We start from the raw sequence: 16,457 nt of genomic DNA, 5'->3' as shown, positions 1-16,457 counted from the left end.
TGCAATTGGGTGTAACATTTTATAAATTAGTAATTGATAGAACTTCTTAAATTATGCAAGAAAACTTGCAGGGAAAATAGGGGGTTGATTTCCTGGTTTCTGTTCTTTTACTTTTAACAATTCTGATCTTGAGTCAACCTTTATTGTAGCAATTTATTCCTTTGTTTGAATGAAAGTATAGTCAAGTGATATTTGTGTGTATTGTCAGATTAGGTAATTGTTTTGTGTATATATTTATATATTTGTCTATATATCTACAAATATCTTGAAGCCATGCCTTACCAATGGAGTGCATTTAATAAGATCAAGCAAAAAACTCATTACAAGTATGCCTACCAAATATTTTTGACCTATCATGCATAGTTGCTTAAGAGAAGACCTCATCAAGAAACTTTGAACCTGAAAACTGAAGCCAGAAAGTGAGTTCAAGGTCAAAAACTGGCTGACAAGATTTTATCAAGAACAACCTCCATACCTACGTGAAAATAAGGATATCATGTTGAAATAACCATATTTACTGCCACAGGAAAGGTAATACCTAAGGTGAGATATAATGTGGAGGACTTGTATAAAACCATCAAAAGCATCATGTGACATAAGCCAGACAAACATGCATACCTGGTACACATTATGATGAAGTTGTGACCGACCAAAAACTATCTTAAATATTAGTGAAACAGATCTACCCAAAAACAGACACAAATTCACAGAGTTCATGAAAAAGTAAAACTGAGAACATTTTTTAACACTAAATTTTAATAAAATTTTATATCACTTTCACACATCCAGCCATACAATACATGTATATACAATATGATACCCTAGCTATAATCGTAACAATTTTGCTTGTTTCTTTTCTTCAAGTTCTTTATCTTGTTGTTCCACAATTAACCTTCTTTCTGCTAAGAATTCTCCATATTCCTCAGGATCAAGGTCTTTGACGACTTCAATGCCTATACTATGAGCAGATCCTATGACTAACCGACAAATATTTTTAAGGTCAACATGTTCGAATCCTTGATCTTTACTTTTGATTTCGGCTATTTCATAAATATGCTTCACTGTCACCTTTCCGGCTATTTCATTTCCTGCAAAATAATTTGAAACTATTAACTGAAAAAAGACAATTAGAAAAGACACTAAAACAGGTTCCAACAGGAGCAAATCTGATTGAAAGGAATTGACTGTGTCCACCCTTTGCTTACTAGGATCTGACAAAGCTCCATTCTATTTTACTTTTTCATAGACCTTTTGGGATCATCTGGTTTTGTCGTAATGATACATATCTAAAAAATGAGAAGGCTGAAATTTCATTGGCTGATGTAATAATTACTAAAACAGAAAGTAGAACGGAGTTTTGCCAGATCCATGTATACAAATTAATCAGAATGCAACTGGAGCTTCAAATCTTTCCAATTGTATTAACTAATGTCCATGTAAAAATTACTTAATGTCCAGTTAAAAATTAACAAATTATGGGGACAATTTTTAAAGTAAATCTGTAAAACATGCTCTAGAGGCTGCTAGCAAAAATTTGCCATATTTAAATTTATTTTATATATATATTTTTTATACAGCTATTTCAGTGAATTTTTAGTAAAATTAAGGTCAATATATAAAAACAAATTTTATTCAGTGTCAATATCCAGGCCATAATCTTGCCGGCGAAATGACGATTTAAGTCGCCAAAGAATTTTGAAAATTGCTAAATCTCGCCAGCCGACTGACTTCATGGCGAAGTAAATTGGTTGTCTGAAATTTACCTGTTCACCTAAATCAGAAACATATATTGGTTGTTCTCTTTTAAGTTGTTTCTCATTTAAACTGGTTTGTATCAAAATGATTTTAGAAATAAATGTTTGACAAAAATTGCTTGAATGCCGGAAAAGATTTAAAAAAAAAATCACTGCTCCTGAGCATTTTTACCTCTGCCTGATTTTTCTCTATCATGGCTTTCATGATATTCAGCCATTACTTACATTTTTAACTAATGTGCTATTTTAAAGCATAGCCAATGATAGCTACCATGATGGTTTAATTACAGGGTCATCTGAAATAAATTGCAAAGTCTCGATTCCATAAGGAAGATGCAGGTCAAATATGGTTTTATAATAAGAATAAAAGCAGATATGGGATGTATGTAAATGAAACAGCTAAATATGTTCAACAGTAAACTGGTGACTAAACTCTATACAACATGTTAAGCTCTAAATCGCCATGGCTTAACAAATTTGTAAATAAATTGAAGAGTCATCAGCAAAGATCTTCTATCAATGACCTTCTTTCAATGAAGTTGGCCTGCAAATAAACCCTACCTGGATTTCTAGCACCCCTCTGAATACCAGCAGCCTTAAGTAAAAAATATGTAGCAGTTGGTGACTTGATTAGTAGATCAAATGTTCTATCAGGCTGAAAAAGACAAAAATTCCAGTGAATATTTTTTCCTTCCATGGATTTTTAATACATGCTTAATGCTTCTGCAGCATCATATCCTGGCATTATGTTCTTAAAATATCCAACATATGTAAAGATTGATTGTTTTGTTAATTCTGTAGATATTGATCTGAATTTTGTTCTATTAATGTATAATTGTCTTTTTGTTGTTGTTTGCTTAATGTCCAGTGGCAAATATTTCATGCGTATTCAGGACGAGTACAAATCTACACTATATACAATAGGTAGGTCCGTCAAAAGGGCTGGCTGGAATAATGGGCAGGAAATTTGGACTGCCACAGAAAAAAAGAAGGTATACTAGATCGGGACAGAAATTTAGCTTGCAACAGGCCACCTTCATTGTACAGACCCCTCAAAGAGTTGTATAATTGTGAGTTACAGACCAATATCACTTACCTTCTTTTCATTTAATTATGTTTTCTGTTAAAAGGTTTTTAAATCAAGTCCGTGTTTCTTTCTAGATAACCTACTTTTCGAGGAATTGTGTTTTCGATACAAACAGGTTTTTAACTGATGATATTTATTTGATTTTTCATATACATTAATGCATTTTCTCTTTTAAGATCAGTTACATCTGAAAGCAATAACAGTAACTGGTTAACCAAAGAAAACTAATAATTACCAATAAAAACAAATAGTATTTACTTCACAAGTGTTTATCATGATTATACATGTATATATCTGACAGTTGACTTAATAATTTACAACTGATTCTGATTCAGTCTTATGACTGTAAAATGTCATCAAAAGAAAATTCACTAAATTAAATACATATACCTTTACAAAGACTCGAGTAGGCAGTGGTATCCCTTCTTTTATGTGACTTGTCTTCTCATTGAATTCCTTACAGAAGGCAGCAATCTGTACCCCACGCTAATAAAAAAGAAAATTTTTAATTAGAGGAAATCATCACTTATATGTGTAGCTTGGTAATAATTTCAACATGTCAGCTTGACAAGACTACAGATCTGTGATATTTCATGTGGAATAGCAGTTTCTTTGTTTTGTTTTCACCATGAACTGGATAAGCAAGATTACTAAAAGTTAAGTATTGGATTCATAAATTCAGAGAAGAATATTTTTGTTATAGTTAACAGACATTTAAGGACACCATGTCAGTGATACATGTAACTACCATGTCAACAATGAGTTTGTGATTTCAGACCCTGCTCATGGCAAGGTGCGTTGGACTCTTGACCTTAATTGACTAGGATTGACAAACTTTCGGCTGAAGGTTCTCTCCAGCTTCCTCCACCAATAAAAATTGGCTGCCACAATAAAGCCAAGTCAACCTGATTAAAATACAGATTCTTTGTCCATCCATTGCTTATAAGGATATGACAACACTCTGTTCTATTCTGACCTTTCAGGATCCTCTGGTTTTGTCATAATGATACACACCTTCAAAAATGTGTAGGCAGCCTAGAACAGAGTGTTGTCAGACCCTGGTAAGCAAAGCATAGACACACAATCTGTATTTTAGCCAAGTGTGCTATAAAACTCCAACAATCAATCAAATAATAATAACAATATCTAAAACCCTAAATAAACATGGAAAAAATGTCTGGCTTCACAAGTCCCAGCTCTTATACAAATTCCAAGCCACTTATATATGATTATAATTTTTCATTGGCGTTTAGTTCCAGTGGCAAATACTAAATGCATATCAGGACATTTACATGTTAGTGTAATATGAATATGAACACTGCTCTGTACCACTAGGCTGGATTTTTAACATGCTAGTTCTAATATTCTGGTAAGGCCAAGTAAATTTAATTAGTAGATTTTCATCCAAATTTTTGAAAAAAATGGGGTGGGTGGGAGGATTTTATTTTTTATTTTTTATTAGATATGAAACGCTCTTGTGACGTGTTCTTCATATATGCAAGTGTAATAATAAGGTTCTATCATGTATATACATGTATAACATGTATAACGAATCAAACATACAAAGAAATGCAAAAACCAAAATTTGAAACAGGATGTTATTAATGAAACGAAATTATCGACAGTTACCGGTAACGAAAATGAACAAAATCCGGAAATCGTAAATTTTTCAAAATAAAAAAAATTGGGGCGGAACGATTTCAGAGGGGCGGGCGGGGATGAAAATCTATCAACTAATTTTAATTGGCCTAATAGTCTATAGGAAGACTTGTTGTCTTCCCTTGTAATTATTTTGACTCAAAGCCAACCTGTCTTTGCTGTTATTCCTCAGAGCCGCAGGTCAGTTGAAAACAGCAAAATTATACCAATTTACAAGTCTTTTGTTAGTTTGGCCACAGATCGAACCATGACCTTTCCCACTCTACCACAAGATCTTGATCTTGATCTTGATAGGAATACGGCGATACATCCAAGGATATTAATACACTGTGCGTGCGTCAAGTAATTTACTTAAGTGGGGCCCCCTTACAATTTCACTAAAGGTTTTAGCTGGTTCTTCTGCTGTCTGAACTTTGATGAAGATATCCGGTGGTAGTTGGTTCCAGTCCTTAATGGTATTTGGAATGAAACTGTATTTTAATGTGTCTGTTTTTGTTTGAAGTCTAAGGAAATGTTGGCTGTGCATGTTCTTGGTTGTCCTTGATGGTTTTTTTCAGTTGTCAGAAGGTAAGTTTGCTTGACCATGTATACTTTTGCAGAAAAGGATCAGTCTGTTTTGTGTACGGCGGTCTTTTAGTTATGGTAATTGCAGTTGGTCTAAAATTGCTGTCATACTTCCTGGTTCGTAGTTGTAGTTTGATGTTATAAACCTAGTCGCTCTTTTCTGTACATTTTCCACTTGGTCTTGGAGATATAGTTGATGTGGGTCCCAGGCAGTGCTTGCATATTCTAGGACAGGTCGTATCAGTCCTTTATATGCCTGGAGTTTAACTTCAAGTGGACATGCTGATAGGTTTCTTTTTAGTAAGCCTAATGTCCTATAAGATTTATTGCATATCTCCTCTATGTGCTTTCCCCAGTGTAGATCATTTGTGATGTTTACTCCTAGATATTTAATAGATGTTAAAAATTGGAGTTCCGTATTTTTGAGAGTGTATTTAAATGATGTAATTTTCTCCTTGCGACTCAATGTCATCATGTTGCATTTAAAGAGCACAGAGACACTCACAACAGTTATAACCCTGCTTTTATATATAGATTGTATATGTGCCCATAGAAGAGCATATGACATGCCAACTCCAAAGAGAGAAATTTGTCTTATTGTGTTTATACAGATGGAATAAAATTGAGAATGGAAATGGGGAATGTGTCAAAGAGACAACAACCCGACCATAGAACAGACAACAGCAGAAGGTCACCAACAGGTCTTCAATGCAGCGAGAAATTCCCGCACCCTGAGGCGTCCTTCAGCTGGCCCCTAAACAAATATATATACTAGTTCAGTGATAATGAACGCCATACTAAACTCCAAATTGTACACAAGAAACTAAAATTAAAAATAATACAAGACTAACAAAGGCTAGAGGCTCCTAACTTGGGACAGGCGCAAAAATGCGGCGGGGTTAAACATGTTTATGAGATCTCAACCCTCCCCCTATACCTCTAGCCAATGTAGAAAAGTAAACGCATAACAATACGCACATTAAAATTCAGTTCAAGAGAAGTCCGAGTCTGATGTCAGAAGATGTAACCAAAGAAAATAAACAAAATGACAATAATACATAAATAACAACAGACTACTAGCAGTTAACTGACATGCCAGCTCCAGACTTCAATTAAACTGATTGAAAGATTATGTCTTCATCATATGAATATCAGGCACAATCCTTCCCGTTAGGGGTTTAGTATCATACCATCATAACATATATGAGAAGAACATATCCCGTGTCATGCCAACAACTGGTTTTTAAATAAATGTGTTTAGTGCCGATGCAAAGACCCTATAAGTGAATCAATATTAACGCCAAAATATGCAATCTTTAATGACCTGACAACAGTATCGTAACTATATCCCTTCTTAATAAGTCTATTTAAAGGTTTTGTTAGTTTCAGAGGTGAATACTGACATTTTTGTGCTTAAAAAGAATATTTCTATAAAAAATTGGATGTGAAATACCTGAACGTATAAGAAGTCTGCATGTTGAGCTATATTTACGAATGATGTCCTTATACCGATGATAAAATTTAGTAAATGTTTTGACTAGTTTGTGATATCGAAAACCCTGGTGTAATAATTTTTCAGTAATACATAAATTTCTCTCGTTAAATATTCCTTTCAACACCCCAGGAGACAGGAGAGAGACTGTTCATAATCATAGTTTTTTTTTCTTCTCAAAATGGATATCATGCGTGATGAAAAAGTATGTCACCTGTCCAAGGTTAGGCCCAAGAGGTGGAGCTGGAGCAGCTTGACAGGAATTTATATTTGTCTTCAAAAACGGGGGATGCATAATTTTCTCTACACCTCTCTTTGCCCCTTTTGCAACTTTTCTAGCACCCCGTGCAGCCATTATTATTAGAATAACTCTAGAGAATCTCGAAAGAACTATAAAGTTGTCTCCCTTAGGGAACTATGAATCCTTTTTTTATCTAAATATCTGTCAATCATCGCTTAGTCATGAATATGCATTACCTACCCTAGATGGTTACCTCGTTTTAACGGTTAACTAATAGACAGAACCCAAATGTTAGACCTAGTTACAATATCGGATTGGTCATAAATATCCGGATTTATATTTTATTTAAAAAAAGGGGGTTATTTATTTTATAATACTACAGGCAACATTGAAGTACCTGAACAAAGTTATTGATACAAAAAGCTAGTTACTACAGTACTTTCGTGTATTTCTAAGATGATTGACTTTCTGCCTCACCCGGTCACAACATTTCATTTAGACAAACTCATCTGCATTATTCTAATATTATATAAAAGTGTTTTTTCTAAAAACAAGTTGATCCCCTTAAATCCTATTCCACAAACAGAAAACAACTGACATTACTGAAGATGTACCTCAGAGCTCAATTTTGGGATCCTTATTATTTATTGTTTTCATCAACGATATAAATGTCTCGACCGTACAATGTTTTGTCTTTTTTATTTCTGATTTTGATACATTGAAGCTGAATCAAATAAATTCACTGAATTATGGTTTAAAATGATTGAAATGCAGGCAAATCATGTTAAACTACAGATTTTGGCAGTTAGTAAGAAACTCTATATGATAAAAAAAATCCATGGCATATACGTATCTTATACATTTTCGAATTTACATGTGATACTTCTGTCAAACTTTTACGGGAGTTTATATTGATTATCAGTTCAGTTTTGATACATATATATAAGAACGATCTGCAAAAAGGCATCTGATTAAAACGTTTGGGCCATTATATAAATAGACCGAATAAACTATCTATTGTTCACACTTTCAGGGGACGGTAGTAAAGTTCTATGCCAGTTCTCCTGGTCCCAACTTACAAAAAATTATCAATATTGCAATAAAATAAATTAAAATGATCATAGTGGACACTGACTAATACTAGTAACTAAACTAAAAGACCATTGAAGGTTTTTCTTTGCTTGTCACTTAAGAGGTTTGCACCCCTTCCCCTTCCTCAAATTGTTAGTCTACTCCTACGCCACTTAATTTCATACTAATTTTTATACTTTAACATCACACTTTTGTACAGTGAAAAGTCCCTCAAGATTAGAAAAGGAGTGCAAGAAATGAAGAGCACCATGTTTTGCGTACAATGTTATCATCATGACTTTATCAGCTCATAAGAGGATCTACTTTATAAAACGTAAGCACCATCTTTGCAGATCAGAAGGATAAAAACTGTGGCACTAGTAACAGTTAAGATTTATAGACAAAATTACATGATTTGTAATTGGTACGTACTATACATTGCCAAATCCTTGGTACGCATTAAAAATTATAACAATCATTTTTCAGGTATTCAAATATACTGGATGTGCCTTTTGGATTTGCTGTAGCTACACTGTGGAAAATTTTCAAAATCACAAATACTTTTTCACATTTCAAGATTATAGTAATACAGACTTTAATCAAAGCGCTGTTCCTTTGCTTATTGTGTATTTTTTGATGTGCATGTACTGATTTTGTGTCATGGTTGAGATCTCACAAAACATGTTTACCCGACGCATTTTTGCGCCTGTCCCAAGTCAGAAGCCTCTGGCCTTTGTTAGTCTAGTATGTTTTTTAATTTTAGTTCATTTATATGTTTTGGAGTTTAGTGTGACGTCCATTTTCACTGAACTAGCACACAATTTTAGTTAGGGGCCAGCTGAGGACCACCTCCGGGTGCGGGATTTTCTCGCTGCATTGAAGACCCATTGGTGGTCTTCGGCTGTTGTCTGCTCTTTGGTCGGGTTGTTGTCTCGTTGACATATTCCCCATTTCCATTCTCATTTTTATGTATACTCCATATCCTTTGTTTTTCTATTCTTTTAATTTTCGGTTTTTTATTTGCCTAAACGCTAACTACTGCATTTGAACGTTAAATTTAATCTATTTCTACTGCATTTTATATCTTTTTTATTTTGTTCATTTTTAAAAATGTTGTTTCAATCACTAATTTTATAATTTGTTAATTATTTGACCCCGAGAGTTGTGCTGACATGAAATATCATGGATATATTCATTTTCTCAATTTCTGTAAATTTCTGTTTTTCAAATTTCAAATTTGACTTAAAAGTCACTCCGAGATTCTTTTTATCATTCACATTGTTTTTCATTTTGTTATGTCAAGGTCTTTCATTGATTACCATATAGGTATCAGTTTTTGCTCTGATGAAGTCTGTATGGTGACTAACAGTTCATATATATACATTATTTGGTCTCTGGTGGATAATCAATGTCTCATTGGCAACTATCACATTTTCTTTCTTTTTTATCTACTAATTAGGACATAATGTATTGATCCTATTATTTATTGGGCGAAACTTTCTAACATTTTATTTTTAGTCTACTATTAAAATTTGAAAAAAAAATTATAGTCGTTTTAAAATCAAGAATCGCTTAAAGTTATAAAGACATTATATTGTCCATTTCTAGTCAAGTTTTAAATATGGTTTACTCAGTTTTTCGCTCAATGTTACAAAAGCCGGATATTGTACTGATCCGAAACTAGAAAGTTTTTGATAAGAACGTATTTCAATTAATAGTAGTAATTTGTTCTACCCATTTCATTTTTCATTCCCGGTACTCCTTGGACCTTATTATATTATCCAGCATGGCGTCGGTACCTACGACTGACGAATTAAAGAAACTCAAAGTTGTTGAGTTAAAACAGAAATTAACAGAACTTGGTTTACCTACTCAAGGTTTTTTTTATATTTCACACTTGCATTGTATAGGCCAATAACGGATGATTAAATGGCTAGCACAACAAAATAGATCTTTTCGGTTTAAACAGTTAAACATGTTAAAAGCTCAAAGAGGTTATGTTATTGTTTTGTGACATGCCGATACACATTTTCATGCATCATTCTGTAGATAATTTAATGTAGATTTATGACATAACAAGTTTCAGTTGGATAGACCATCACGGAATCAATAGATGATGAAAATCTTTATGTCATGATATAAATTATAAACACAGTATCACCATACATGTGTACTGAATACAGATATGGCTATGCCGACTTTAAATGAAGCTTTTGATTTTATGCTGTACGCATGTTCATGTATTTAATTTCAGAACACAGCCCAAAATATAGTCCAGATAAATTATTTTAATGCTGATGAGTGCATTTTGTACCAATTGCCTTGGATATCGAATCAGGATCAGTTCAGCCACAATCACTTTGCCAGCATTATTATTGTTGTATGATCATGCACAGGCCCTTGTCTCTGAATTTTTTTTATCTATATAGAATGGATGCTGCTACGAATGATTCTGGCAACAGAAATAAGAGGGTCATGCATCATTTTGTAGATAATTTAATGTAGATTTATGACTTAACAAGCTTCAGTTGGATAGACCATCACAGAATCGAAAGATGATGAAAATCTTTGTCATGTCATGATATAATAAACACAGTATCACCATACATGTGTACCGAAAAACTCTGAAAACTCCTATATACTGATTACATACCTGATTACTGATTGACGTTACCCGAAAAGTCTATGTTATATGGTGTAATACTGCTCAGGCCAAATAAAAATATATGTGTGGTTCCTGTTAAATCCTGCAAGAAAATAGGGTCAATCCATCGTTTTTTAAAAATTTTCTCGTATTGTCAAATTCAGGAAAAAAATGTGTGTTCACCGAGTTTGATTCCCATATTATACACGCCTCTACTGGAAGTTCACCATTTTCTATATATTCGGTTGCAAAATAAACAGACATTTTACGTTTTTAGTTAATTTTGTTGCATTCTGTTAAGAATTTGTTACATTTTTAGCCGTAGTGGATACTAGTGTACTTCTAATGGAAATTCACATGACTGAATTTTTTTTGAATTTAATTATTGAAATTTACTTTCCACAAAATGGGATCGTTCAAAATTTATTTTTCAGAAATGGAAAAAAAAGTTCTAGGGTTGGTCGAGTAACTGGAGCCACATATATATTGTTTTCTGCCTTATATTGATAATAAAGACTTAAATTTTTAGATATATATATATATATCACTTTTATTCAATAAAAGTACAACTTTAAAAACTTAAGAAATAGGATTTTTGTTATGTTTGTATGCAAGTTCCTTGAAAACAATATGGTGGATATAATTATTCAAAAGGTAGATGACTCTATCTAATAATTATGTCTGCCATATTGTTATACAAGGATTTGGATGATTGATTGATTGATTGAATATATCTAAATCTGCATGAAAAATGGCTATTGAAAAAGAAATTATTTTAAAGTGTATATATTTGTTGTTTCAATCTAATAAAATACAGATCATATGTCTGCTTTTTGCTTACAAGGATCTGATAAATCTCCTCTCTAATTAATATTGTACAGACCTATAGCATGTATAGGGTCCAGGGCTTTGTCGTAATGATACACACCTTCAAAAATTTGAAGGCAGACATTTAAACTGCTGATATTATAATTACCAAAACAAAAAATTAAAGGAAATGTTGTTAGATCCTTGTAAGCAAAGCATGGACACACGATCTGTATTTCATTCAGATTGGGTTTTGGTTTGGAATACTATTAATAATATTCATGTACATGTAACATTTTCTTTATCTGTTATCATTTATTAACTAATTAGTTTTAGGAAGTGAAGAAGGTGAGATACTAATGAGGGAACTTGGCTTTCTTTATGTTTTCAACTGTAATCTTTGTTTACATACAGATAATCATGTTTGGAAAAAGATAACACATTCTGACATTTCTATCCTAGGAAAAATCCAAATGTTCAGATTTCAGTTGATAAAACTACTTTTCCATTCATTTTGGCTTTAAAAGGTATCCTGGAAGCAATTCTTGTGAAAATTTTCATTTGAATTTTATATGAACTACTTGCTTATGGTTGCCATACAATGTACAATGTTTTTCAATTGAGAAATTAATTTAAAGCTGATATTAAGGACAATATTTTTTTTTTTTAATTTTAAAAAGATAACCTATAATGAAAATTCTCAGAAGAATTGCTTTATATGATATTTCTGTAAAAATCAAGAAAAAATTATTAGGTGTCTGAAATGTGTGTTTAAACTGGGCTAAATTTCTAATGAGTTTAAGTGCATGTCTATGTTGTAAAGGTTAAGGAGACCTCTGTAATGGAAAAGGAAGGGATGTCTATTTTGTGGTAAATTGCAAATTTTCAATTATTGTTTGATGTCTCATTGACATTACATGTACACCACTACTATCTTAATACATATGCATAATTTAGATACTTTTAACGATTAAGTTGAAAATCATATACATGTCATTGTGACTGCTTGAGAATTTTACCGATTTGTATGTTCAGAAAATCTCTATCACAGCATTTTTGCAGTTAATGTTTATAAAAAGATGTTAAGTTGATAGTTTCATTTAAACATTTTAATATCAAAATTGTTTTATAATGTAAACTTTAAGGTATAGTTTCCATGGTCAGATTCACAGTAAACAACAGATCAGTGACTTGGCCATTTAAATGATTGGCTAGTCTTTTTTGCTTACAGAATATGAGTTTTTGATTAGTATTATTAAATGTTTCCTACTCAAAATGATTGTACCTGCATAGTATAAACATAAATGAATGCCAAAAATTTTAAATATAGTCTTCCTTACTTTCGAATTGTTAGACTCAGGAACATACTAGTACATTATTCGATTTTCATGGATTTCATGGGTATATGTAAACTCTGAATTAAATTTTTCCAAAGAAGTACAAGTTTTCTATAGGTTTGTATGTAGAATTAAATCATATATCCATGAAAATGTCATTTTTCGTCAATCCACAAAAATTAACATTTATGAAGTGGGTCTCATTGGGGTCTAAGCGTGACGCGGGATTGCCGATTTATTGTAAACGCGACACGTGAAAGTCAAATTATTGTGCCGTGAAAACAGGAAATGAAGTCTAGCGGGACACGGGAAATTACAAAAAATGAGAATCGTTTACGTACATAGTGTAAGTGGGATACGGAAATCTGACAAAACAGTAAGCAGGATCCGGGATCGGAACCCCCCATTGAGACCCCCTATGAAAAGTATGAATCCAATGGTTACCACCCATATTTTTTGTTTTCATGCTTTCTATCCCTTTATATTATAGTTTCTGGTTTGTTCATTTCTATGTTAAGTATGGAATTGAAAAAAAAGACACATATTGAAATGGACATCACATGTTGATAATGTTGTACTAATTGATTGCTAAAAAGGGAGGCAATGATAATATTTTGCCCTATAACTCCTATCCCCACACATTTTCCTATAAACATTTTATGATTTATTTACAGGACTAAAGGCAGATCTAATTGCAAGACTTCATGAATATTATGTTGAGGTAAGTTTTTCATATAGTTGATTTTTCATAAAATGGTCTCCATTAAAAATTTGTTTAAGTGGCCCAATCCATCATCCAAAATGGCTGTTCGTGTATTAGTAATGGAAAATTGTAAGTTGTAGTATATGTATTTATCTAATCCAACTATAGTGCAAATATATTCTTTCATAATTGGTTCAGGAATCTTAATTCACCAAACTTAAAATTTTTGACTGTAATTAATTTGTCTTTCTATGACCAGCTGGTCTCAAATTCAAATTAGTTCATAGGCTCAATCTACATGTACAAACTGAAATTTCTATAGTTCTATGGTTTCTTTTCACAATTAATCCAGGGGTCCAATCATATTTTTAAAATAAAAGTGGCATGATTAGTCCTATGTTTTTCAAAATTTATTCTGGCACATAACGTAGCAACCCTGATGACTGCAGTCGTCGTTAGTAATTATTTCTATAGTCTCCTTCCAAAATTGGTTTTGTAGAGTCTTGTTGAAATTTTCTTTTGTTGAATAATAAGAAAAATATATAAGATCAAACTAGGAGGGCATATTTGTCCTGTTGTTCAGATCAGAAGTACCTATTTTTGTACTAACAAACTTCCGGCAACTCTACTTTGCAATTAAAGGTATGTTTAATTTTCAGCACACATCAGGATAAAGTATAGTTTTGACATCAAAAGACTGTCACTTAGTTTGAACTTAAGAAAAAATAGCTATGAGTGCTTGAAATTGCAGAATTTAAAATATAGTGTGTTTTTTTAAATTTTAATTTTAAATTCGTCTACCTACTACTGGTAAGCTATTTTTTATGTTAATCAGGAGTCCCAAAAAGAAAATGATGATGAAGAAGATGGAATGCCTATGCAAGAAAATGGTAAATAATGTTCTAGAGTAATGTTTTCTATTGATCATGTAGGACTTGTTTTGTTGTTTGTTTCCAAAGTCAACCTTTTTATATAAATAAGGAGATGTGGTATGATGCCAATGATATAACTATAGATCAAAGACCAAATGACATGGATTTAAACAACTAGATGTCACTATTAGGCCACCAACAGTTAGCAAAATCAATATTTTATAATAAGCTATATAAGGCGGCCCTTTGGTGACAAAATGCAACCAACAACTACTCACTCTCTTTTCTTGTGGTTAGATATCATCTATTTTGAATTTTATTTGTCAAATTATAGTTGTAACCACATAAAATTATAGAATAATGTAAAATACTATCACTGATGTTGGAGTTTTAAGTAAAAGCTGATTCATCCAGTTTTGAACTAGAGAAAAGTTGTTTCTGTGTTAACTATTTTTATTATTTAAGTATTTTATCTTCTGAAAAAAAAATCAAGATAAGCATACCTTATTGAAGGCTTAAAAATCTGCATGACATGCTAGTACCCTTGAACCCCCCCCCCCCCAAATCCCCCTCCCCGTTTTACACACAGCCTTGAATACAATGTTGTACAAACAAAAAAATATTATTTTTAGCCACCTATTTATAACTGACAAATGACTGAGATCTGTATTTGTTTATACTAGTTCTGTATTTGTTTATACTAGCTATAAACATTTCAAATTTCATTGCACTAAGTAAACATGTTGGGATGTATGTAGGGAAAAATAATTAAAAAATAATGTGAATAAATACAGTTTGATTTAATAGTATTATTGATTCTAATTTTTAAAACATGCATTTTTTTGTGCAATGTGACTTTCATTACATGGACTAGAAATCAACATACATGTATATATAATGAATGACTCTTTTCTATTTTTCAGAAGAAGAGGTAAGACTAGTGTATCCCTATTGAACAGTAAAAGGTAGTATAAGCTCATGGCAGTAAATTAAGTTTACTCCATACTATGTTGACGGGTACAAAGGTATTTTAAAGAATATAATCGCTGACATGAAAATTGGGAAAAGCTGTTATGAAAATAAAATTTATGGGAATCTAATGAGTAAAAAAAATATACATATACAGACATACCTGCTATAAAAGTCACCATCTATTAAGGTTGTCTACCTCTTTTTCTATCCTGATGTAGTAATATCTATGGCATTTTGAACCTCAGTTCAAAGGTCACCTGACTGATAAGGTTATTTTTCTCTGGTCCAAAGTGTGACCTTTATATACAGGTTTGACTGCATCTGTTTCCTCCCTTCCAACCAACCATCTGTTTGATTGCCAAAACCTAAAAGATTTTATTGCAATTCCGAAAGATTATTCCACAAATAGCATTTTGTGTCGTTTGAGTAGAATATGAATCCTATTACTAATGGATTATACAGTAAAATTTATAATAAGATTGACGATATTCAAGTGAAAAGGTTGTCAGAACAATCAGAATTAAAAATCCAGAATTGCAGAAAAAAAAATAAAGGCCAAATCCTGACCACCCAATAAAAGTCCTTCCACCTGTCTTGGTGTATTGAAGTAAAGAAAAAATCAGCAAATTTCTAAAAAAATGTATTGTGATGAACAAGTCAAATTATTAAAATAACATCCAACAAAAATATGCTTACTTACAGGATAGATATAGTCAGGGCTTATGAAAAAATACCATCTTTACCCTAGGAATAGTAAAAATCAACTTAAAGGGGCACTAGCTGTCAAATTCATGTTCACTGATTTGACTCAAATTCTCATATTTGATTTATAACAATATAAAACATTCATCAAAACTATTAAAAGTCTAAAATAAACAGTTAACAGGACATGGGCATGATAACACGTAGCTTCGTTTCGTGTGTATTTTAGTCTAGACGCCATCTAATTAACTATTGAGTTGACCTCCAAAGTCATCCGATGACCATATAAGCGATGTAAACATAAATAAAGATATAAATAGATTAAGCGAACTCATGCTATTGGATTTTTCTAGGTCTTTTTAATTTCATATTATAGATTAAAAATATATGTTTATCATAGTTTTTACTTGTATAAGAATGATTTTTTGTGGATCGGATCAGTAAATCAAATGATTTACCTTTGTTTCACTTTCAATGTTGACATTCTTTTCCTTTAAATAACTTTACACATACAATTCATGTGTTATCCATCTCTAGCTAAGGGGTTAAATT

General features: G+C 32.1%; 1 protein-coding gene across 1 annotated transcript; it reads right to left on the bottom strand.

Moving 5' to 3' along the window:
* Positions 1–735: 735 nt before the first annotated feature.
* Positions 736–6,952, bottom strand: LOC127739196 (39S ribosomal protein L11, mitochondrial-like). Its single transcript, XM_052250816.1, has 4 exons — positions 6,771–6,952; positions 3,232–3,327; positions 2,316–2,409; positions 736–1,088 (listed from the first exon to the last, which is right to left on the bottom strand). Exons 1-4 carry the CDS (start codon positions 6,909–6,911, stop codon positions 826–828), a joined length of 594 nt encoding a protein of 197 aa, XP_052106776.1. The 5' UTR covers positions 6,912–6,952; the 3' UTR covers positions 736–825.
* Between the last annotated feature and the right edge of the window lie 9,505 nt (positions 6,953–16,457).

The sequence above is a fragment of the Mytilus californianus genome, unplaced genomic scaffold, assembly GCF_021869535.1.
Source record: "Mytilus californianus isolate M0D057914Y unplaced genomic scaffold, xbMytCali1.0.p SCAF_4, whole genome shotgun sequence".
NCBI classification, from domain to species: Eukaryota; Metazoa; Mollusca; class Bivalvia; order Mytilida; family Mytilidae; genus Mytilus; species Mytilus californianus.
This window is presented reverse-complemented; position numbering and strand designations above follow the sequence as displayed.